The 25859-nt window shown below is 41.0% G+C and overlaps 1 protein-coding gene across 2 annotated transcripts in view; it reads left to right on the top strand.

Moving 5' to 3' along the window:
* LOC126267159 (glutamate receptor 1-like) overlaps nt 1-25859 on the top strand; it is a 1368697-nt gene that overhangs the window by 1235878 nt on the left and 106960 nt on the right. For both annotated transcript variants that reach the window (XM_049972106.1, XM_049972105.1), the window contains exon 14: nt 8643-8841. In XM_049972106.1, coding sequence (XP_049828063.1) covers nt 8643-8841 — 199 coding nt within the window. The remainder of the gene's footprint in view (nt 1-8642; nt 8842-25859) is intronic.

The following is a 25859-nucleotide window of genomic DNA, read 5'->3' as shown; positions in this document are numbered from 1 at the left end:
ACTTCATCTCTCAGAGCTACCCATTCTTCTTCTACTGTATTTCTTTCCCCTATTCCTGTCAATTGTCCCCTTATGCTCTCCCTGAAACTCTGTACAACCTCTGGTTCTTTCAGTTTATCCAGGTCCCATCTCCTTAATTTCCCACATTTTTGCAGTTTCTTCAGTTTTAATCTACAGGTCATAACCAATAGATTGTGGTCCGAGTCCACATCTGCCCCTGGAAATGTCTTACAACTTAAAACCTGGTTCCTAAATCTCTGTCTTACCATTATATAATCTATTTGATACCTTTTAGTATCTCCAGGGTTCTTCCACGTATACAACCTTGTTTCATGATTCTGAAAGCAAGTGTTAGCTATGATTAAGTTGTGCTCCGTGCAAAATTCTGCTAGGCGGCTTCCTCTTTCATTTCTTAGCCCCAATCCATATTCACCTACTATGTTTCCTTCTCTCCCTTTTCCTACACTCGAATTCCAGTCACCCATTACTATTAAATTTTCGTCTCCCTTCACTATCTGAACAATTTCTTTTATTTCATCGTACTTTTCTTCAATTTCTTCATCATCTGCAGAGCTAGTTGGCATATAAACTTGTACTACTGTAGTAGGTGTGGGCTTCGTATCTATCTTGGCCACAATAATGCGTTCACTATGCTGTTTGTAGTAGCTTACCCGCATTCCTATTTTCCTTCTCATTATTAAACCTACTCCTGCATTACCCCTATTTGATTTTGTGTTTATAACCCTGTAGTCACCTGACCAGAAGTCTTGTTCCTCCTGCCACCGAACTTCACTAATTCCCACTATATCTAACTTTAACCTGTCCATTTCCCTTTTTAAATTTTCTAACCTACCTGCCCGATTAAGGGATCTGATATTCCACGCTCCGATCCGTAGAACGCCAGTTTTCTTTCTCCTGATAACGACATCCTCCTGAGTAGTCCCCGCCCGGAGATCCGAATGGGGGACTATTTTACCTCCGGAATATTTTACCCAAGAGGATGCCATCATCATTTAATCATACAGTAAAGCTGCATGTCCTCGGGAAAAATTACGGCTGTAGTTTCCCCTTGCTTTCAGCCGTTCGCAGTACCAGCACAGCAAGGCCGTTTTGGTTAATGTTGCAAGGCCAGATCAGTCAATCATCCAGACTGTTGCCCCTGCAACTACTGAAAAGGCTGCTGCCCCTCTTCAGGAACCACACTTTTGTCTGGCCTCTCAACACATACCCCTCCGTTGTGGTTGCACCTACGGTACGGCCATCTGTATCGCTGAGGCACGCAAGCCTCCCCACCAACGGAATTGTCCATGGTTCATGGGGGGGGGGGGGGGGGGGGGGGAGCTGAAATGAGAACTGCAAAAAACTTAACATAATAATTGGTGATCACGAAGTACAGCTAAGGCATGCTGCTAGCTAGGCATCAAAATAACCCATGACGGACTGAGCAAAGAGAAGCAATTCGCACTGGAAGGGGTATTCCTTGCCAAGGGAAATCTGCTAGTATCAAATATAGGTCTTAATTTGGGGAAGGAATATCTGAAAATGTACTTTTGGAGCACAGAATTTTTTTGGCAATGAGCCATGGACTGAAGGAAAATCGGAAGAGAGTATCAGGATTTGAGATTTTTTGTTACAGAAGAATGTGGAAAATTAGGGGGAATGCTAAGGTATGGAATGAGCAGGTTTCCGCAAAATCCATAAGGGAAGGAATATCTGGAATACACTGAGAAGAAGAAGGGACAAGATGATAGGACATGTGTTAAGATATTAGGAAATAACTTCCAAAGTACTAGAGAGACCTGTATAGGCTAAAACCTGTAGAGAAAGAGATAGATTGGGGTATATTCTGCAAATAATCGATAACGTAGGCTGCAATTGCTACTCTGAGGTCAAAAGTTTGGCACATTAGAGGAATTTGTGGTCGGCCACACCAAAGCGGTCACGAGATTGGTGAGAAAAAAAAATGGCTGCAGTACTGCATGCTAACGGAAATATTTTGGTCGCCTCATACAGTGTTTTACTTTTACCTATTGGAATATTGATAAGTTATCTAAATAGGAACAATAGATATCACTAGTGCATTGTAATATTGTCTCTCCAACAGATGTGTGCCGGATTATAAGGATACTATGGAGCGGGAAGACCCGAGATTCAAGAAACAAAATGGATTTAATCCTGGCAGTCCACTTATAAATGGAATATTAGGGTCCAGAAACTAAGGAAGGAAAATAATAGCAAAAAGAATGGCTACTGATTTGTTACTTTTAATTAGCGAAAAGGCAATGACACAGTTTACCAAACCACGATATGGAGCAGCGAGAACAGCCGTGTTGCGTGAAATGCCTAAGTGACAGCTCTGAAAACGTTTTGTACTAGTGATACTGGAATAGTGATGTGAAGGTACGAACATCCTACAGCATTTCCGGTCTCTTGGAGATTGAGAGTTGGTTGATCTTTTACATTAAATTCCTTCAAGATAAATTTATATGAAAGTCTAGCGAAAAGGAGGTGGTCACATAACTCTCCTTATGGCCGACGATCACCTGCTTGTAACCGGAGATTCGGAAAACGTATGTCATGTTTTACAGAAGATATAATAAGGGAGTGAAGAATTGTGGCTATCAACATAAACATAAAACTTTGCCAGTGGGGAGACAATGGCTTTAAATAATAGAGACTAAGTACTTAGAGGTCATCATTCCATGAAATTGTACAAATAGACAGTATGTGATCAGGAAGACTAGTCAGCCTAAATGGGCTGCCCTCGTTGCATCACTGTAACCAACCGCCTACAGCCACCTCCACCTCCGGCGCTGCATCTTGTTCCTGGCACGGTACTGGGCCCCGGGCATGTTCTCTCGATGTTGGGTGCTTCCTGTCACTGTCCCAGTTGATCTATATGTTCAAAGGTGTGTGAATCCCTAAGGGACCAAACTTCTGAGGCCATTGATCCCTAAACTTACACATTACGTAAAGTAACTTATGCTAAAATTGCTCTAGCAAGGTCTGCCACTATCAGACTGCGCCATCGCTCTCTCTTACTTTGGCCACAGTGCTGCCGTCTTCGCCTGCTTGTCCACTGCCTTGGAGATGTTCCGCTATCTGTTCCTGTAATGCAGGCCCATACCCTTCCTCTTCCATGTACAGACATTTTGTTCTTTTCATGCGTAATTTATCCTCTCAATATCCTAACGTCTCCCAAGTGCTTCTACACAAACATATTGTATCTCAAGTGCTTCGGCACTGCAAATTTCCTCGCTAGTGCTTACACATCACACCTTTCGCTTGCACATGGTTCCTCGCCGCACTTCCCCCTCCCACGTGTTTCTCCGTAACACTACTTTATCCTAAGTGCCTATGCGTGACAACTTGTTATCTCTAGTGATTTCACATCAATTTCATGTACACTCCTGGAAATTGAAATAAGAACACCGTGAATTCATTGTCCCAGGAAGGGGAAACTTTATTGACACATTCCTGGGGTCAGATACATCACATGATCACACTGACAGAACCACAGGAACATAGACACAGGCAACAGAGCATGCACAATGTCGGCACTAGTACAGTGTATATCCACCTTTCGCAGCAATGCAGGCTGCTATTCTCCCATGGAAACGATCGTAGAGATGCTGGATGTAGTCCTGTGGAACGGCTTGCCATGCCATTTCCACCTGGCGCCTCAGTTGGACCAGCGTCCGAGCTGGACGTGCAGACCGCGTGAGACAACGCTTCATCCAGTCCCAAACATGCTGAATGGGGGACAGATCCGGAGATCTTGCTGGCCAGGGTAGTTGACTTACACCTTCTAGAGCACGTTGGGTGGCACGGGATACATGCGGACGTGCATTGTCCTGTTGGAACAGCAAGTTCCCTTGCCGGTCTAGGAATGGTAGAACGATAGGTTCAATGACGGTTTGGATGTACCGTGCACTATTCAGTGTCCCCTCGACGATCACCAGAGATGTACGGCCAGTGTAGGAGATCGCTCCCCACACCATGATGCCGGGTGTTGGCCCTGTGTGCCTCGGTCGTATGCAGTCCTGATTGTGGCGCTCACCTGCACGGCGCCAAACACGCATACGACCATCATTGGCACCAAGGCAGAAGCGACTCTCATCGCTGAAGACGACACATTCGTCCCTCCATTCACGCCTGTCGCGACACCACTGGAGGCGGGCTGCACGATGTTGGGGCGTGAGCGGAAGACGGCCTAACGGTGTGCGGGACCGTAGCCCAGCTTCATGGAGACGGTTGCGAATGGTCCTCGCCGATACCCCAGGAGCAACAGTGTCCCTAATTTGCTGGGAAGTGGCGGTGCGGTCCCCTACGGCACTGCGTAGGATCCTACGGTCTTGGCGTGCATCCGTGCGTCGCTGCGGTCCGGTCCCAGGTCCACGGGCACGTGCACCTTCCGCCGACCACTGGCGACAACATCGATGTACTGTGGAGACCTCACGCCCCACGTCTTGAGCAATTCGGCGGTACGTCCACCCGGGCTCCCACATGCCCACTATACGCCCTCGCTCAAAGTCCGTCAACTGGACATACGGTTCACGTCCACGCTGTCTCGGCATGCTACCAGTGTTAAAGACTGCGATGGAGCTCCGTATGCCACGGCAAACTGGCTGACTCTGACGGCGGCGGTGCACAAATGCTGCGCAGCTAGCGCCATTCGACGGCCAACACCGCGGTTCCTGGTGTGTCCGCTGTGCCGTGCGTGTGATCATTGCTTGTACAGCCCTCTCGCAGTGTCCGGAGCAAGTATGGTGGGTCTGACACACCGGTGTCAATGTGTTCTTTTTTCCATTTCCAAGAGTGTATTTTCTTCCACTTTCTTTTCCACGTTTTAATCCCCATACTGTCTAGTCTGTCATCTACGTGACTGTCTTTCGGCAGCTCACACGTTCACCTCTGCCAGCATTACTAGCCTCGCCGGGGTTCCTCCCCACCAGCTCCGCCACGGCCGCTGGATGTCCTGGACGCTTCCGCCAAATGCACGGGAACTGCCTGTCATTCAAAGCCTGGCTCCTTGCATGCCACGGTTCCTTTCTCACGCCCCCGATGGGGAGGGGGAAGGGGAGGGAAACGCTGGGGCGCCCTAGGCATCAATGCTGACAGCGCCATGTAGAACTTATTCATTCTGTGGGCTACAGCCAGCTGATCCCGTACAGTGCAGCCCCGGAACTCTGCGGCCATACTAGCAGAGGGCGTCAAGAGCGCCTTGGCCACGTAATCAATCGGTTTACGAGTCACAGTAGAGACCATTGGTAAACTATACTTCTTCACGCATCCGCCATGTTAGATGCCGAAAATAAGTAACCAATAAATTGTCGTCAATGGCCACATCTGTCGCTGGAAATGTCTTACAATTTAAAATTTCGTTCCTAAATCTCTGAGTAACCATTGTACAATCAATCTGAAACCTTCCCTTGACTTCTAAATATACAACCTTCTCTCATAATACTTAAACCAAGTGTTAGCTGTGATTAAATTATGCTCTGTGCAAAATTCTACCAGGCGGCTTCCTCTTTCATTCCTTTGTCCCAGTTCATATTCATCCACTACTTTTCCTTATCGTCCTTTTCCTACTATCAAATTCCAGTCTCCCAGGACTATTGAATTTTCATCTTCCTTAACTAGCTGAACATTTTTCTTTTTTTTTTTTTATCTCATCATACTTTTCCTCTATCTCCTCCTGATCTGCGGAACTACTTGGCATTCAAACGTGTACTACTTTGGTGGCAGTGGGCTTCATGTCTATCTTGGCTACGATGATACGTTTACTATGTTGTTCATAGTAGCTTGTCTGCGTTCCTATTTTTCTATTCATTATTAAACCCACTCCTGCATTAATCCTATTTTATTTTGTATTTGTAACACAGTATTCATCTGACCAGAAGTCCTGTTGCTCCAATCACTAAACTTCACTAATTCCCACTGTATCTAGCTTCAAACATACCCATTTCCCTATTTAAATTTTCTAACCTACCTGCCCGATTGAGGGATCTGACGTTCCACGCCCCGATTCGTAGAACGCCAGTTTAGCTTCTCCGGATAACGACGTCCTCCTGATTAGTCCTCTCCCGGAGATCTGAATGTGATTATTTTACCTCCGGAAGATCCTTCTGTAGAGGATATCATCATCATTTAACCATACATCAGAGCTGGATGTCCTCGGGAAAAATTACGGCGATTGTTTCCCTTTGCTTTCAGTCTTTCGCCGTACCAGCACAGCAAGGCCGTTTTGGTTGATGTTACAAGGACAGCTGCAAGTACTGGAAAGGCTGCTTCCCTTCTTCAGGAACCACACATTTGTCTGTCCTCTCAAGAGATGCCCCTCCAGTGTGATTTCAACTATATAGCTGAGGCAAGCAAGCCTCCCCACTAACTGCAAGGTTCATCGTTCATCGGAGGAGGGTTAGTGTACGTACCACACTGATTAAAGTTTCATACTGCGTGGACTTACAAAAAATAAATCTTTTCATGGTGTCGTTTTTAACGTAACTGACATACTTTCACCGACTTAGGTTATTGTCGTGAGTAGCTTCTCAGCAGGAGATGTAGCAAGTCGAAAATTTGTGTCTTGTTTTGTCAGAGGATCTGATACTATCCAGTAGTTGCTCCAAAAATTGAAACTCTCTGGACCCATTCTGTACAATCCATGGAATTTTTCGTGTTGGAAGATCTCACGAGGAACCACATAAGAACCAAGTTTGGTATTTATAGCATTGTACTGTTGCATCCAGTACATACTTCCCTTCTTTAATTTCTCGAAACTGAAAAATCATAAGTGACAATAATGTCCTCTTTCTAATGGCTCAACTGAAACAGAAACACAAACTTGATCCAAGCTGGAACTTCCTGGCAGATTAAAACTGTGTTCCCGACCGAGACTCGAACTCGGGACCTTCGCCTTTCGCAAGCAAGTGCTTTACCATCTGAGATACCGAAGCACGACTCACCCCCGATCCTCACAGCTTTACTTCTGCCAGTATCTCGTCTCCTACCTTCCAAACTTTACAGAAGCTCTCCTGCGAACCTCCAAGGCTGTGAGGACCAGGCGTGAGTCGTGCTTCGGTAGCTCAGGTGGTAGAGCACTTCCCTGCGAAAGGCGAAGGTCCCGAGTTCGAGTCTCGGTTGGGCACACAGTTTTAATCAGCCAGGAAGTTTCATATCAGCGCACACTCCGCTGTAGAGTGAGAATCTCATTGTTGATTCAAGTTGTCTTCTTGCTTGTCTTACGGAGAGTCGCTACGTGTATTGTGTCGCGTAATATATCATCCCAAGGGCACCACAAGGGTCACACTGACAAATGTCATATCTCAGAAACTTTAATTCTATGTGTTGTATTGCATATCACATCGTGTATGTGTGAACCGCACGTAACAGTCATGTCCGACAAAAGTCACATTTGCTGACCATCTGACTCCCCTACCATAACAGATACCATGTTTTGAGCAGCTGGTAAGAGAATTTTCGGCTATGGCAAAGGTTTCTTGCTGTTTGCTGCACGATAAGTAACCGCGTAAGATGGAAGAAGAGCCTTTGTAACAATCATTGCTTGTTTAGTGAAAGCTATTTTCTTCTATCACTTCTTTTAACTTCTAGTAAATGTATTATCGTTGTTTGTCGAGCAGACAATTGAGATTTGACTCCAAGTGTCCCATCATTTTATTAGCGTGATTTCAGTAACTGCTAGGAGTCTGAAAGAAATGACACATTGTGGTCGTTCTTCATTTCCAATAGTAGTACGCGTAAAACTGAAATTCAAATAACGGTCGTTATACTTGCTGCATTTTCCTCTGCTCATGTCTTTAGAACTGTACGATACACTTCTAAAATCAAGTTTTCTAGTCAAATTGAAAATTTTTTATATTGTCAAAGAAACACAAATCACAGAAGACAAATAACAATTAAAAACGATGTAGATTAGACACAACTAACATTCAACTGATTTTTACTAAATAAAAGCAAATTGAGTCACGTATTACGATGCACTGCTATAATGCTATCTGCCACGCTAGTGCAGTAACAACTCTCAGTTTCCGAACCATTATGTATCAATAATAGCGCTGTTCCTTTAGTCTGAAAGCAAACAAACCAAATTATTATTCTTATGAAACTACCGCCACGCCCCTGGGAGTCGCAACACCCAATATAAAAACCAGTGCTTTAGAGCATCGAAGAACAGTTAGTTTAGCACAAATCGTATACGAAATAAGGCGAAAAACTCAAAAACGCCGCATCACACTTCGTCATAGCAATGTCGTCCATCACACAGTACGTGTAACAATCGATTATTTGGAGGAAGAAAAATATGGAAGTACCCGTGTTCATTCATTTCTGTTTATTGCCTTATATCAAAATTATTATGTACAGCGGTTTTCATTGCACCAGACAGTTGAGAATACTTTTAAAACTCTGTTTACTAGACATCAGAGTGCAGAAGAAAGCTTCCCGAACTGTGTGGAAAGCCGGCAAAACTGTCTGAATTTTAAAGACAGGCGTTTTCAGAAACAATAAAGTTACTTGTATCTTGTTAGCAAAAACGTAAAAGGCGTCCGTATTATGTTTTTTGGCAGTCAACGACAGACTGCTGGGAATATGGCGGAATTTTGTAGTAAGCGCTTCTGCTGCAGGTCGATCTCGGGCCGCATCGTGGGCAGCGTGTGGTGGTTCTTCACGCTGATCCTCATCTCGTCCTACACGGCCAACCTGGCGGCCTTCCTCACCGTCGAGCGTATGGTCGCGCCCATCAACAGCCCCGAGGACCTGGCCTCGCAGACCGAGGTGCAGTACGGCACTCTCTACCACGGCGCCACCTGGGACTTCTTCAGGGTGAGACCATGTAACCAGTGTCACGTCGGCTACCCTATAACTCGTGGTTTCTCGTAGAGGGACGAGTTGAAAGCTTGAGACTACAGAACTTCTTCTCATCCTACTCCTCCTATTATTGTTATTATTATTACTATTATTACTATTATTAGAGACTATTTCGCATCTATGGCAACCACAACTTAGATTATACATTGTTACTATAAAGAAATAATCAAAAATTTTCCAGAATAATTTTGTAGAAACCTTTTACAAAACCGATCGAGGTGGCGCAGCGGTTAGCACATTGGACTCGCATTCGGTCGGGCCATGCTGATTTAGGTTTTCTGTGATTTCCCTAAATCACTTCAGGCAAATGCCGCGATGGTTCCTTTGAAAGGGTAAGCCCGACTTCCGTCCCCACACTTCCCTAATCTGATGGGACCACTGAACTCGCTGTTTGGTCCCTTCCCCCAAATCAGTCAATCAACCCTTTATAAAAGTTTGAAAATGAAGGAAAAATCTTCAAAGTCGCATTATCTGTACACGGGTTCGTTTATTAGGCAACGCAACCAGTTTCAGACCATGGTAGGGGCTTCTTCAGGTGATAATTTCTATTGAACACAAAAATTGTTTTTATAAAAAGCTTTTAATAGAGAGAAAAAGGAAGAGGTCTTTACTCATATGTTTTTACTTCATGAAGGTAGGGGGAATGTTCAATGTCCCAACCTTCAAGTTGTAAGTCAATTAATTGTATAACGTCTTAACAGTCTGCTCATCGAATGGGTAAATCTGAAATTTATGCACCATATGGCGTACTTCGAAAGTGTCCAAACTCATGTTTCAATAAAATACCTGTAGAACGACAGATCGCTGCAAATTAAATCAATTTGAGTGCAGGTAAACAACAGTCAGTTGCTTAACTTTACTTTTTTGAGATGATATTTACTACTTATGAACACATCTCATAAGTATTTTAAAGATACCTCAGGTGTGAGAACATTAATTTTGTTTGAATCATTTCCGCAGATTGAAATTCCCACCATCCTAAGGGTCAGTGAGGGAAATGTAGGGTTGTGATTTATGTATGCCATTATGCGGACATAGATTGAGTCGGTATCCTTCCCTAGGGAAAGCCGTGAATATTGACAGTGAGTCAAACGCTATAGTCCATGAACTCGATGGTAGCTCGTTCTCATTGATACGTTGTATACGTTTTTTAAAGTTATACTATGACGAGCTGAATCAACAGCCTCCTCTCTAGGACATGAGAAAATTAGTTTTGTTGGTACTGAGCTCCGAACCCAAGTAAAATGGAAATTCAGACAGTTGCTATGTTCAATAAATGATTTAGTTCATAATTTGTAAGTCGACCATTATACGGGAAGAAGTCCATTAGTGTTTTTATTTTAAATACAATGATTTTTTCCTTCCTTTGCAGCAGCTGACAATTTTGATGAATATTTTGTATCTTATCAGACCGGTGGGAGGTGGGGGTGCCACATATACCCTGCCTTTTCACTGAAGTCCTTCAGTCTTGTAGGACAGTTTTGTTACGCTAAAGTTTTTAACGAAGTTCCTTTAGTATCAGTTTATCTCGAGCATTGAAAACGTCTGTTACAATAGGACCGGTTTCCGGCTCCTTTCCTTATTACATTCATTTTATTCATTTTACTGTTCATTATTAACCGGCTTTCTACTTTCTAGGCCAGCATCACTTAACTTAATAGTAAACGGGCTGGACATGGAACATCAGATATGGTTCATAGCTGTACAAAAATTGTTTTACAAAGCTAAGTGACATATTACGACAGTGTGCAACAAAACCACATTAATTATGTAATTCATGATGTATCTCTGAGTAACAAATCTTATATTACTTTATACGCAAAGATGAAGAGTTTAGGAATGTATAAACCAAAAACGTAGGGTAAGGCAGTAATGATACATAATATGTGTTTCACGGACAAACTGGTGAATGTGATCAACAAGCTTGGAAATCGGGTGGATCAGAGGGGAGAAAGGAGTATATAGAAAGTGTTCGTGGAACAGTATTACAGACAAATTAACTAATGGTGACAAAAATATTAACTGGTTGCTGCTATTTTAGTAAGAATAATAATGGAAATGTGTTCGGTCATTAAGGACCAGCCCATGATTCTTTGATTGTTATTCGTCAATAGCAAGAATTTCGAGTAATGTCAGTTTTCTACTTTTACTCTTTCTATGGAGACTATCGTACTTAATTTCATAAGTGTGACATTCACTGCGAGCATGTTCAGCAAAGATGGAATCTTCCTTTTTCAGTCTCCCACTTCTTTCATGCTCAGTCATTATGGTAGTTACAGTCCTACCTGATTTAGCTAAGCATAATTTTCCAAACAGATTACAGGAAATCCTACAAATTCCACTCTCGTTCTATATATGTAGTTTTGTCTTTGCTGTTGAACAGAATGTTAGCAACAGCAGTATATCTAGTATAAAAAGCTAGAGTATATTTCATGAATTTTAGTCTGCTTTCATTTACCTGTAAAGTACTATCTACGCATAGTGTGGGGACCTATTTGTTGTCAATGTGTTTTAGTGCTATCTGAAGAGAATAGAGAAGTACTGTTATCCTCAGTCATTTTCTTCTACCATGTATGTTCTCAATCAGAGTTGGACCATAGCCATCGCTGTATGCTATATCTTTAATTATTTTCAGTTCATTTTCAAAATCTGGTTAAGTTTGTGGTGTAGATGATAGTTTGAAAGGCAGCACCTTTGTGTTGTATGGGATGCTGGTAACAAGTTGGTGTTACTATGTCTGTAGAATTTACTTTTTCGTATATATATTAAATAAATGCTGTTGCTTACTACTGTCAGTAGTAAGGTCTAAAATGTTGATAGTGTCTCCTTTCCATGCCACTGTAAACTTAATTTTACTCTTTTCTGAATTTTAATGTTGAAAAAGTTTATTTAACTGTCTCATGGTACCTGTATACAAGCACAGTACACCATCCACATACCTAACTCTATTCCAGTACTTTGAGGTTGTTTCTCTTACACTATTGTCTCCACTGGATTCTACCTGGTGTTAAATACATGTATAAATTCTCCCCACAGAAATATTAGAAAATACTCTGTTTACAGGAAATGGTGCTAGTTTAGCACCAGATGGAATGGGTACTTCCTTCAATTTTTTCTCTAACGCAAGAGAGTTAGACAAAATTTTAATTGAAATTCAGTTTAAAAAAATTTGTGAATCTCTTATTAACAGCAAGGTGCTGAAACTAAAGATACTCAGATTTTACTGGAATAACTTCTTTGTGAAGCTCAGGAAACCAATAAAAGCTGGATGCCTTGTATTCATGTTTATCAGGTATTTGGAATCACTATAAGCAAATATGGATTGCTCTTATTAACAGCAAGGTGCTGAAACTAAAGATACTCAGATTTTACTGGAATACCTTTTTTGTGAAGCTCAGGAAACCAATAAAAGCTGGATGCCTTGTATTCATGTTTATCAGGTATTTGGAATCACTATAAGCAAATATGGATTGGCGTGTTTCACTTCCATAACACGTTTGCTTGGGATCATAAGGTCACTGAGGGAATTCTAGAGGGTTTTCAGTTAATTTACAACCAGATGTTTTGTTGACACATTGTCTGACAATGAGTATATGTGTAAACAGAGAAATGTTGAGAACTAGATGTAGGGAGCAAAGAATTTTGACTAAATTGTAGAAAAAACTGTTTACTCAAGATGTGATTCAGTGTTACTGAGTAAGACAGAATATACTGAAAAATGGTCGCATTTCTCAATCCTATAGAAATCCCACAATCAAAATGTTATGGAAGGGAAGATATTTGTTACAACTTGCCAAATCATATTTATACCTCATAAACAGAATAAAAGAGCACCCCAATTTTTTTGGGTTATCTAAGCTTCACAAAGAAGGTGTTCGAGTTAGATCTGTAGTGTCTTTAGTTTCAGCACCTTGTCATAAATGAGCCAAACACATTAACTAATTGAAACAAAAACTTGTTATAGAGGCTACGGAAATTGAAACACAATTTTCAAATAACACCCCTTACTAATCCATATGACACAATTTTCACATAACACCCCTTACTAATCCATATGAGGCAGGCAATATAAGATGGCAACTAAAACATGCTTTAAGTGAATCTATTTCCAAGTTCAACAGACTCTACATAATCTTGCAGGTTTGCAATGGGATTGTCACTGACCACTTATTAGCATAAATGCTTATGGGTAATTCTAACAACAATTTTTTATAGAAAGAGGCACAAAGTACTAAAAGACAACAGAGGACTAAGTGATGAACTGTGCTTGTGGACAGGTACCATGAGGCAATTATGCAAACTTATTCAACATTAAAATTCACATCAAAGAGAAATTAAGGTGAGGCTGGAGATGGAAGAAGATACTATCAGTATTTAAGACCCTACCATTGACATCAGCAAGCAACAGCGCATATGTAAGATATACAGGAAAGCAACTTCTACAGACATAGTATTATCAGCTTGTTCCCAGCATCCCATAATACTCAAACATGCAGCCTTCTACTGCATGACGCACTGCCTACTGTCTACGCAACAAACCAAACCAGATTTTCAAAATGAACTGAAAATAGTCAAAACATTGCATACAACAATGGTTACAATCCACCTCTACTTGACAACATACTTAGTAGAAAGAAGCGACTGAGGGTGATAGCACTTCTGTAGCGTCTTCAGACAGTACTAAACCACAATTCTGTTGTTGGCCACATTTAGTTGGACAGCAAAGACAAAATTCTGTATTTAGAAAAGAGTGGAAATTACAGGATTTCCTACAATCTGTGTGGATAATTCTAAGTAGGTCAGTCAGGTAGGGCCATAACTGCTACAGTGAGGGAACACGAAAGGAGCAGGAAATTGAAAATAAAGATTCCACCTATGATGAACATGCTCTGAATGAATGTCACTGTTACGAAATTAAATATGATGTTCTCCATAGAGAGACTAGAGTTAGAAATCACATTATTCGAAATTCTAGCTAGTAACAAATTCCAAGGAAAGACTCACCAGATGGACCTAAATGAACAAACACAGTTTCATTGTACACCCTTACTAAAGTAGCAGAAGCTAGTTAATATTTTTGAGACCAATAGATAAAATTCCTTTTAACACTGTTCTACACATACATTCTACTGCTTCCTTTCTCACATCTACCCTATCCAACTTTCCTTGGCCCATGCATCTGCACCACATGCACCAGCCTCTCCATACAACTTTAGTAGTCTCTGCCATACAACATTTCAACTTATAAATTCCTATACTTTCTCCTTTGCATGTAAAGTAATAAAAGAATCACTTTTCCAAAAATACTTTGCGAATTTAATATTGTTCATGTTTTGCATCGATATATAGTTGTGAAATGTCTCATAGTTTTGAGAAACAATCTATGTATTATTTTGTAGCTATTTCTGACATAAAAACTATCTGCTAAGTATTAAGTTTATGTGACGATGGCGTAGAAAGCAGAAATCCAGTTCAAACTAACAAACTATTAAATAAGTCTTATTGGCAAAATTAACCTTATTTATACACGTTTTAACTTCTCTGTGATCCTCAAGTACTAAAGACATATTCCATAGATCTTTGAAGAAACCTTCTAATGCTTGCAATATTTCCTCCCTGTTTTTATGTATATGTACCACAGTTGTTTCTCGTATTACAGATGTTTATTTACCCATATAGCATAAAAATATGCAATGATTATAATTTTCAGCGAAATTAAATCGCCATCTTCAGATCACTTGTACAGAATTCATTTTATACATTGTCAATCCGTCTTGTTGACTGGTCACACTAACTGAACACAACTTACAGAAGCAACATTCTATAGTACTATCTGTCATCATACAATAAGACAATAGCTGTGCTAACAATGCACAATAGTCACAAACAAAATTCATAAGACATGTATAAAATACTCTCATGATTTTATATAAGTCTTACATATTTTGTTTGTGACTGTTATGCACTGTTTGCACAGATATTCTCTTCTGTAGTTTAAAAATGGTGCATTATCGACCTTCACAAAATTAGTAATTTTAGTTCCTACTGTCATCAGCTATCCAGGGTTAAAATTTTGTGACATGATTCTTCTCTTTCTTCACTATTACCATATTTTCTTTAGCTTTTCAGTTATACACTTGTGAGTATACATGTATTTTTGTATTTATAATATTTTTCTTGTAAGGTTACGAAGTGTCTTTCATTATTTGTTCTGCCTATGTCCACATCTTTCTCTGTTGTAGTAGGTTTGTGATTATTTTCACTTGAATGTCTGACAGAAGTTGAGGTGTTTGTCACATATGTCATGCTCTGATTTTTTCATAACACTGGGTGCCTATATTCTGCTGTCTGGCCTGCATTTGGTGCATTACATGTATTGAATTGTACATGCTATATTCTAGCTTTCTAGTAGATATCAGTATCTTTTATTTCTCCTGGAATGTACGTTTGGAATGAACTGTCTCTGGAATTTGTTAGTTGTTTGATGTGTAAATTTTTGCTTTTATGCTATTGTTCAACACCTTGAATCTTCTTTTTGTTTTATGTATTGTTTGTGGTTACTCCTAAGAAGTTTATTTGAATGTCATATACCTTTTCCATTGCGAATTTTATCTTCCTGTGTATTATGTATATATGTGCATGTAGTGGGTCAATTTTTACTGCTGGCTAGTCATTTGAACAAAAAATATCATCCATGTATCTAATTCAATAAAGTGTGTTGTAATTGTTTGTGATAATGATTTAAAAATGTTTTTTGAAAATGCTGGCTAGGGCACCTGGCACTGGGGTATTCACTGGTAGCTTACCTTGTTGTAAATCGTATTCATTATTAATCTCAAAGCAGTTCTGTTCAGTTACCAATTCCAGCAATTGGTGTATGTCTTTGATGTGTGCATCTGGTAGTTGGCTGTTATCCTTCCAGTTTTGTTGAATGATCTTTATTTTGTCTGCTACTGGTGTGTCAGAATACATAATTTCTATGTCAGAAGATAGAAGGGTTGCTGTAACTGACATTTCTGTGAGTTATTTTAACTATGCGGTGTGTCTTATAGTTCTGTCTTCTTCTCTTTTATAGGTTTCAGGTAGTGATTGCAAATGTGTCTTGCAGGTCTGTGTTAGCTTATTTGGATGGTTATGATGGGTGTTAGTAGGGTATTGGGTTTATGAATCTTTGGCTGGCTGTAGAGGGTGGGTGTAGTGGGGTTACCTGTCATCTAGTGTGAAGTCTACATTTTTTAAATCTCAGAATCTTTTTGTAGGATCTGATTTTAGTTTTTAAATATTATTTCATTAAATGAACTCTTGAGTTTTTTTAATGTATTGGTGTTTGTCTGTAAGAACAACCGCATTTCCTTTGTCTGCCTTTGAAATAATGATTTTTTTTATTCTAGCATTCCTTTCTTAGTTTATTGAGTGTTATAGATTCTGTGTTTTTGTTGTTTTTTCATGTCTTTTATAATTCCTGGCTGTTCTAATTTTACGTGTTTCTTTTCTGACCAGTGCTCACATTGCTGTTTTCAATTTTCTCCTCCTGTTTTAGAAAAGCTGCTGACTGTATTATAAGGTTTTCTATGTATACTTCATCTACTTCTGTGTTTGCATTATATTTGAGTCCTTTTTCTTGTTGCTATTTTTTTCACAGCTTAGTTGGGTGGCTGTGAGGTACCTCAGCCTTAAGTAAAATTCTTGTGTGTATTTCAGTTGTGTATGGCTTATGTTTGTATATGTGTTTGTTCTCTCAGAAGCTGTGTTACTGTTTTTTTTTCTTTTTTCCGTCAGTTCCTTTCATGACAGTGTCTATTTATCTTTCAATTTTGTTGATCAGATAAGAAAACACAATAGTATTATTAATATTACAGTTTTCAGTCCTTTTGTCCTTCACATACTTGCAATAATTTTTGTTGTTCATCCAAGGAATTTTGCCACATAATAACCCTTTGTCTACACCTGTATACCGAGCGAGGTGGCGCAGTGGTTAGCACACTGGACCTGCATTCGGGAGGACGACGGTTCAGTCCCATCTCCGGCCATCCTGATTTAGGTTTTCTGTGATTTCCCTAAATCGCTTCAGGCAAATGCCGGGATGGTTCCTTTGAAAGGGCACAGCCGATTTCCTTCCCTCACCCGAGCTTGAGCTCCGTCTATAATGACCTCGTTGTCGACGGGACGTTAAACACTAATCTCCTCCTCCTCCTCCTCCTCTACACCTGTATAGCCTTCATTTTCTAAGGAGATGTAATTATTGCTTAATTTAATCAGTTGTCCATCACCATTCTCAAATTAATTGTTTAATGTCGTTTTCGGAATTTCTGCATTATGAAACTGTTTCTTTAACGTTGTGTATATTTTCTTGCAGCTGCTGTATCTTTGGTCTTGGCAGACGTTTAATCATTGGGCCTAATGAGGGGTTGTTTCAGCCTATAAAAGAACCTATCCACATGCCAGGCGAGCCCCACAGGCTCTACCTTTGGGCACTGCACTCCTGATACTTAAGGATGAAAAAGCAGTTCTCCACCGCTTGACTGTTATGTCTTCTGTAATTCGAACATTTCGTCCCACTTTACATTATAAAATACATCTAAAAATTCTAAGTAGTTAAGTGTCTTTGTATTAATTTCTTTACAATTAATTTCAAAGTTACTATTCACTTCTGGTCATGTGTTATTTCTCGATCCAAGCAAGCTCTCAGAAGTGAAAGAGACATTTCCAGTTTTTGTTACATTCTGTTGAGGACGATGGGAGTTATTATTTTTCCATACCATTTTCACTGTCGTGGAGACCCTGTCAAAATATTTTCGTCTTTCCTGTCGTGACTCTCTAATGATCCGCTTATTCAAGCTTTTGCACTACTGTTGGTCTTCCTCTTTCTTTAAATCTTTAGTGTTCTTCTTTGTTACATCACAAAGAGTGTTTCAGTGGTGACATATCTTTTTCTTATATACTTTTCATTGCTTACTATTGCATTCTGTTTTTAGGATACTAGTTTTTATTTTTTGAATATATTTCTTTTCCTTCCTGTTGACTGCTATTACAGTTCCAATTTTTTTTTTCATTTTCTCTAATACTCTTTATCCGTCCCTCCCTTTGTGATTTTCTTGTTTTTCTCGACCCTTATAATTAGTTGTAATATGCGATCACTTTCACCTTCTCATCCTGAGTACAATGTACTATGTTTAACCTAGTTCTTAAATCCTTGTTTATCACTTATGAACACAGTCTGCTATGTAGTGCAACCCCGAAGTCTTTTCTGTGTAAATCTTTCCTGTGTGTCATGGGAATAAAAGATGTTTGTGGTTCAAACGTAATATCTTGGAAAAAATTTACAAAGCATCTAACACTTTTCATTGTTTGACCTTAGTCCAAATTTCCAGGCACCATTCTTTCCTCTGAGTTTTCAACTACACCACGAAATTTACCCAGAAAATAATATTTCCTGCTCTCATGACTCTACCAACTCTGTCTTCTTATCTCTCACATCTATTTCGTCGTTCTCATGTGCAGTTGTTGGCACATATAAATGTAGGTTGAAACTTTGTTCTTTGGTTTTGTCTCCACCCTAACAAGAATTATTGTCTCATTATACTGGATGTATCATTTTATTCTCATACCAGTTGATGGTTAAGAATAATATGGACTCCTGTCATCTGAGAGTTTTCTTGTACAGCTACAAGGCATATTACATCCAGGAGTCACAAGAGTCTAGGCTTCTCGGTTATGAAATTGTTAGTACAGCAATATTCATTCATGTCATTTCCGATGTGAAATGTAGGCACGAAACAGTAGAAAAGTGAAATTCATTGTTGCCATTTTCACTGTTTCAAATTGTGGTTCTTTCTCCATTTAATTTTACCAGCTCGGGCATTCTAATGGGGTATTTCATCTGGACTCTGGAAAATTTAAGCAATTAGCCATCCTGTCTTCCATCCTGTTCTGCTCATATTTAGGATAAACATTCGGTCTTTTAATGTAGTAGTTCCCTTTGCCGTGGTTTATCCGCCTTTAGGGCAGTTTCACACTGTAACGACGAAAGGTGCCTTACCTTGCCGTATCTTTTACTAGCTCATCCAACTATGGCTCTTGATAGAATGGAATTTCAATACCTCCAGAGATAGTCAGATACTTTCTTATGTGAGCCACTTACTGAGTGAAAATTTCTCCCTCTTTGTCCATAGGAGTTATATGTCAGGGCTTTCGTATCACTAAAGCTAGAACCGTAAAGTACTTTCTAGGCTCTCGTGTACCTTTTGGTATAATACCTTAATGAATTAAAGAAAAACAGCCAATTTGCGCTTATACTTCAATTTTCCCTTTGCCATTTTCTACCCATTTCCTTCTAGATATGTGTATTTGGATAATCATATTCTTATTATGTAGTTATACTAATGCACAGGATGAATCCGATAGGCCTTTACGACTTTGGCTTGATATACACATTTATTGGGATAACTTACAGACTCGGTGGCTGTGTCCTTTTGTAGCAAACGATCTAATGTTTGTTTCACGTACTGCATCAGTACGCCATTCCACCACCAAGAGCGCTAGCGCAGTGCACAGTTAAAATATCTACTTTCACTGGTGTAGCCGGCCGCGGTGGTCACGCGGTTCTAGGCGCGCAGTCCAGAACAGTGCGACTGCTACGGTCGCAGGTTCGAATCCGGCCTCGGGCATGGATGTATGTGATGTCCTTAGGTTAGCTAGGTTTAAGTAGTTCTAAGTTCTAGGGGACTGATGACTACAGCAGTTGAGTCTCATAATGCTCAGAGCCATTTGAACCATCACTGGTGTAGAGCGTTCACGCTGTCTGTTTTGGCGTCACGAAACGAACCCTGCAACAACTCTTCGACGTAAAATTGCTCTGAATACGCTAAAGAAACTCCAAGCAGGCCTACAATTTACTCTTGGCACAAGCGCTTTGTTGAGACGGGCTGTCCACCGCGACAAGGTAAATCACAGGTCACCCTCATGTTGATCATTATGTTGGACGTGTTCTTCTACAAAAATCAAAGCTACGCAAGTCTCGCGACATAGGCATTCCACGAAAGACTTTTGGGCGAGTATTGTGTAGACGTTTACACTTGAAACTTTACAGAATCACAGTGGCACAGAACATTATTGTCACAGATAAGGCTAGCCGTGGGACATTCTTTGCGAGAATGTTGCATCAGTTAAAGGACGACGAGACATTCCTGAACACAATAATCGTCAGCGGCCGCTCGGAGTGGCCGCGAGGTTAGGGGCGCCATGTCACGGATTGCGCGGCCCCTTCCCACCGGAGATTCGAGTCCTCCCTCGGGCATGGGTGTGTGTTATGTTCTTAGCAAAAGTTAGCTTAAGCAGAGTGTACCTCTAGGGACCGATGGCCTCAGCAGTTTGGTCCCTTAAGAATTCACACACATGAGAACATTTGAATTTTTAGGGATCAGTCAACATTTCATATTAATGGCATAGTAACACGCACAACTGCATAATACGAGGCAGCGAAAATCCATATGCAACCCTGGAACACGTTCGTGACAGCCCGAAAGTTAATGTGTTTTATACTCTCAGCAAATTGAAAGTATACGGCCCTTTCTTCTTCATGGAAGACATTTTACAGATCCATGAAGATGACCGGGATGAGAAGGTTTACTACCAGCAAGACAGAACACCACCTCACTTCCTCATGGAAGTTATCGCTTCCCAGGAGAAGGCCACCTCGCTCCCAGACTTGATAACGCTGGATTTTTTTCTCTGGGGTTTCATTAAAGACCGTATGTACGTTCCTTCCACCACCAAACATTTTCGCCAAGCTAAAAACCCAAATTTACGCTGCCCCTTGGCAGTTACGCCCGATTTTCTGCAACGAGTGGGGGAAGAAGTTGATTACCAGTGGGATGTTTGCCGCATCATAAATAGTAGTCACACCAAACCAAAATGACACTTGACACTTTATGTGGAACTTAAGGTTGTTTGCTACAAAATGACACCTCTACCGATTGTGTAGGATATCTCAATAAATTTCTATATAATTCCGAAGCTGTAAAATCCTTTTTGCCTCACCCTCTACAATGTCTGTCAATTCCGGTTTCAACTCTAATGTTTCCCACTGAAGTCTAACATGCAGTTTTTGTCCTACTTCAGTATTAACATCCCCCTATTTCATCTAGTACTGCGTGCTATTAAATTTTGCAACTCTTCGAAGAGGTCGTAAATAATGTTCAGTTGATGAATTTCGCTAGTTGCCACACCAAATCTTTCAATCACCTCACAGAGTCGCTCTATTATTTTATTTTTCCCCTTTAAAGTATGCGCTACAACTGAATTTTCTCCCTATTCAGTTTCCTTATAGTAAAATAAATATTCTGATTTAATTGTGTTTGCCTTTCTTTTACCACATTTCTGATAAACTTAGTAGATATATAATGTTATGTAGCTGTACTTTCAACTAGTCTGACCTATCTTCTAAAGATGACAATTTATTGTCTTTAAGGAAAAAGTACTAGCAGTATTTGTGTTTGTATGGTCCGTGTTATTATTTCTTTAGCCCAAATACTGTGTAGCAGGGTGTGGGCGCACAGTTATCTTGGCTTGCCCTATGGCCTGAGGTCATTGCCTGAGTTTCTTCAGTTAAATTCTGCCATCGTCTTCTCCCTCTGCCAGAAATACCGATGTCCCAGGAAATCTCTCGTGGAAGCAGTGCCTTCGACAACCATACTCATGGCTCACCTGCTTGTCACGATTCGAAGAACTTGTGAACATTCATGTCAGTATTGTTGTTTAGCTGGTAGTCAGTCCTTATTACAGCCATAATACATTTGGTTGTGAGGGTTACAGCCTGTAATTCCACATGGATTTCAAGGAACAATAAAAGGCTGAGAGATGACCGAGTGACAAAGTGGGTAACTGACATTAGAAAACAGATGGGTATGTATCTATAAACAAAAGGTTTACATCTCCTCTATAGGTCATTCAGGTGTGTCAGTATTGTGACTGTTCCCATACCGATCGGATGGTCACCCCTGACGTTATCTGTACACTGTTGAGACAAAAAATCAAGACCTGTGCCCGTCGCGACCTTGGTTGCTGCCCGGTGGTGTTACGGATACGTGACGCAGTAACAAAGGTATGGAAGAGGAGCAGACACGAACGGGGCATCATTCTAGCGAAGATATGGGCTGCAAAGGGGGCGGAGGCAAACCCATTGAGAGAAGTGCCTTTGACGAAGGGCAGAGTATTGTTACGCAGAGCCTGTGAATGAATATCTCGACCACGGCGAAGGTGGCCGAATGTTCACGTGCTACTGTCGTGAGCATATATGGAAAGAGGTAGAGGATCAGTGAAACAACTACTAGGCGTTAGATGGTTGGCCGTCCACGACTCTTCACAGAACGTGAGATTCGGTGCCTTGTCTGCTCTGTAAAGTAACACATAGGATTTACGGCAGATGAATCTGGTCGCCGAGACATCAACATGAGTTCACTATAATGCTTCTCAGACCATTGTACCACGGTTTCGGCTCCGAGACACTGGCAGTTATACTGCTTAAACGTGACACCGGCGTCGGGAAAGACATCAAGCATGAAGGGATGCTGGTCGTTCGCAGCTGTTAGCGTGTCTTCGATTACTACCACAGGTACCATGCAAGTGCAGAAGAATGTCTTCCACAGCATAATACTGTTCCTACCAGCATGCGTTCTTGGCACGCTGCACATTTCTAGCTTCCGTTCATGACCACGTTTATGGAGGCGACCAGCGACTAGAGACGCAAAAAAGTAATTCACCCGAAGACACGACACGTTTCCATTGATCGACGGTCCAATCCCGATGGTTCCGAGTAGACTGACACCGTAATTGATGATGTCTTTAGGTCAACATGTGTACACGTAGGGGTGGTCTGCTACGGAGCTCCATGTTCAACAATGTACGATGAACCGTGTGCTCTGAAACACTTGTGCGTGCACCAGCATTGTGCTATTTCGGCCGAGATGCCACAGATCACCATCTGTCCTACTTTACAGAGCAGACAAGCCTCCGAACCCAACATTCTGTGAAGAATCATGGGTGGTCAACCATTCAGCGCCTACTGGTGGTTTCACTGTCCTATCTCCTTCCGTAGGTGCTCACGACAGTGAACATTCGTCCATTTTTGCCATTTTTGAGATATTCTTCACAGTCTCTGCGTAATAACAATCTGCCCTCCGTAAAAGTCCCTTATGTCAATGGATTTCCCCATTTACAGCCCATATCGTTGCTAGGGTGATCCTCACCTGTGTCTGCTCCTCTTACATACTTTTGTTATCGTATCACGTGCCCGCAACCACACCAGGGGGCATCCTAGATAGCGGAGGGCAATGGTCATAATGTTTTGGCTTAACAGTGTGTAAGTACTTGAAGCACAGTAGCTCTTCCAATATTAAGATTCGGGAATTTCGTTGATAGACGTTAATAGTTTGCATGCATCAGGTTCACTTACAAAGGAACCTCCTCATCGCACCCCCCTCAGATTTATTTATAATTTGGCAGAGTGGATAGGCATTGAAAAACTGAACACAGATCAATCGAGAAAACAGGAAGAAGTTGTGTGGAACTATGAAAAAAATAAGCAAAATATACAAACTGAGTAGTCTATGTGTAGGATAAGCAACAACAAGAATAATATGAGCTTCAGAGCGCCGTGGTCCCGTGGTTTGTGTGAGCAGTTACTAAGCAAGAGGACATTGGTTCAAGTCTTCCCTCGAGTGCAAAGTTTAATTTTTTTTTTATTTTCAGACAATTATTATTTGTCCGTCCGCCGTTATATTTGCTGGATTCATGTTGCCCACGGAATACGCCTCACGTATTCAATGCACTCTCGTCCAAAGTATCAAACAGTCAACTGCAAGACAGGGAGCCTCGTTAGCAGGAATACTCTCTCTTCCATGCTCTGTAGTCGACTGACGTCGTGTTTCGATGTTTGTTCAGGTGTAGCGTCCCCATACTAAGGCGCAGTTACCTCGCATCGGACGGACGGACGGACAGATAATAATTGTCTGAAAATAAAAATTTTCACTCGAGGGAGACTTGAATCAAAGACCTTTCGTTCCAAAGCTGCTCACGCTAACTACAGAATCACGGCGCTCCTGTGCTCAGAATATCCTTGATGTTGTCTATCTTGCGCATGAACTATTTACTTTGTATATTTTTCTTATTTTTTTCATAGTTCCACACAACTTCTTCATGTTTTCTCGGTTAATCTGTGTTCAGTTTTTCAAGGCCTATCCACTGTGCCAACTTATAACTACATCTGAGGGGGGTGCGATGGAGAGGTTCCCTTGTCAGTAACATTTTATATCACCCTGACAACCTTAAATGAATATAAATGCATTTGCAGAAACAAACCGCAGCACCAAGAAGGAGTTGTGCAACATAAACGAAAGCTGGTAGGCGCATTTGTATTTCTGAAGGACTTAGCGCCGCTATAAGAATGTAAATCATGTTTGTTTTAAACCGGCTGTATAACAATCGGGAGCGTTAGTTACGTTGGAGATGGCCAGTGATGAGTTGATGTTTGTCAAGAATGCTTTTAAGGTGACAAAGACGTCGATATCAACGGCTTTACACCTTTCTTTTCCCCTTTTTTTTATTTTTTATTTTGAGTCGTCAGTCATCTGACTGGTTTGACGCAGCCCACCACACATTCATCTCCTCTTCATCTGTGTACTACTTGCAACCTACGTCCTCAACTATTCGCTGGATGTATTCCAATCTCTCTCTTCCTCTATAGTTCTTGCCCTCTTCATCTCCCTCTAGCACCATGGAAGTCATTCCCTGACGTCTTAACAGGTGTCCTATCATCCTGTCCCTCCTTCTTGTTACTGTTTTCCACATATTCCTTTCCTCTCCAATTCCTGTGTAGAACCTCGTCATTCCTTACCTTATCAGTCCACTTAACTTCAACATTCGTCTGTAGCACCACATCTCAAATGCTTCGATTGTTTTCTGATCCGGTTTTCCCGCAGTCTATGTTTCACTACCATGCAATGCTATGCTCCAAAAGCACATTCTCAGAAATTTCTTCCTCGGATTAAGGGCTATGTTTGATACTAGTAGACTTTGCCACTGCTAGTCTGCTTTTGATGTCCTCCTTGCACCGTCCGTCATTGGTTGTTTTGCTGCCTAGGCAGCAGAATTCCTTATCTTCATCTACTTTGTGACCATCAGTTCTGATCTAAATTTTCTCGTTGTTCTCATTTCTGCTACTTCTCATTAGTCGCTACATTCATCTTTCTTCGATTTACTCTCAGTCCATATTCTGTACTCATTAGACTGTTCATGCCATTCAGCAAATCATATAATTCTTCACTTTCACTCAGGATAGCACTGTTGTCAGCGAATCGTATCACTGATATCCTTTCACCTTAAATTGTAATTCCATTCTAGAAACTTTCTTTTATTTCCATAATTACTTATTCGACGCACAGGTTAAACAATAGGTGCGAAAGACTGCATCCTTGTCTTACACCCTTTTTAATCCGAGAAGTTCGTTCTTGACTGTATAGTCTTATTCCTCTCTCTTGGCTTTTGCACATGTTGTATATTACCCGTCTCTTCCTATAACGTACCCATATCTTTCTCAGAATTTGCACAATTTACATTGTCAAACGCTTTTTCCAGGTCGACAAATCCTATGAACATGTCTTAATTGTTCTTTAGTCTTGCTTCCATTATCAACCGGAACTTCAGAATTGACTCTCTTGTGCCTGTACCTCTCCTAAAGCCAAACTGATCTTCATCCAGCACATCTTAAAATTTCTTTCCTATTCTTCTGTGTATTAGTCTCTTCAACAACTTAGATGCATGAACTGTTAAGCTGGTCGTGTAATTCTTGGTCGGCAGCGGTGGACGAACGGTTCTAGGCGATTCAGTCCGGAACCGAGCGACTGCTATGGTCGCAGGTTCGAATCCTACCTCGCGCACTGATGTGTGTGATGTCCTTAGTTTAGTTAGGTTTAAGC

This window comes from Schistocerca gregaria, chromosome 4 (genome assembly GCF_023897955.1).
Source record: "Schistocerca gregaria isolate iqSchGreg1 chromosome 4, iqSchGreg1.2, whole genome shotgun sequence".
Lineage (NCBI taxonomy): Eukaryota > Metazoa > Arthropoda > Insecta > Orthoptera > Acrididae > Schistocerca > Schistocerca gregaria.
The sequence above is the reverse complement of the archived record's forward strand: the minus strand, read 5'-3'. Positions and strand labels throughout refer to the sequence as shown.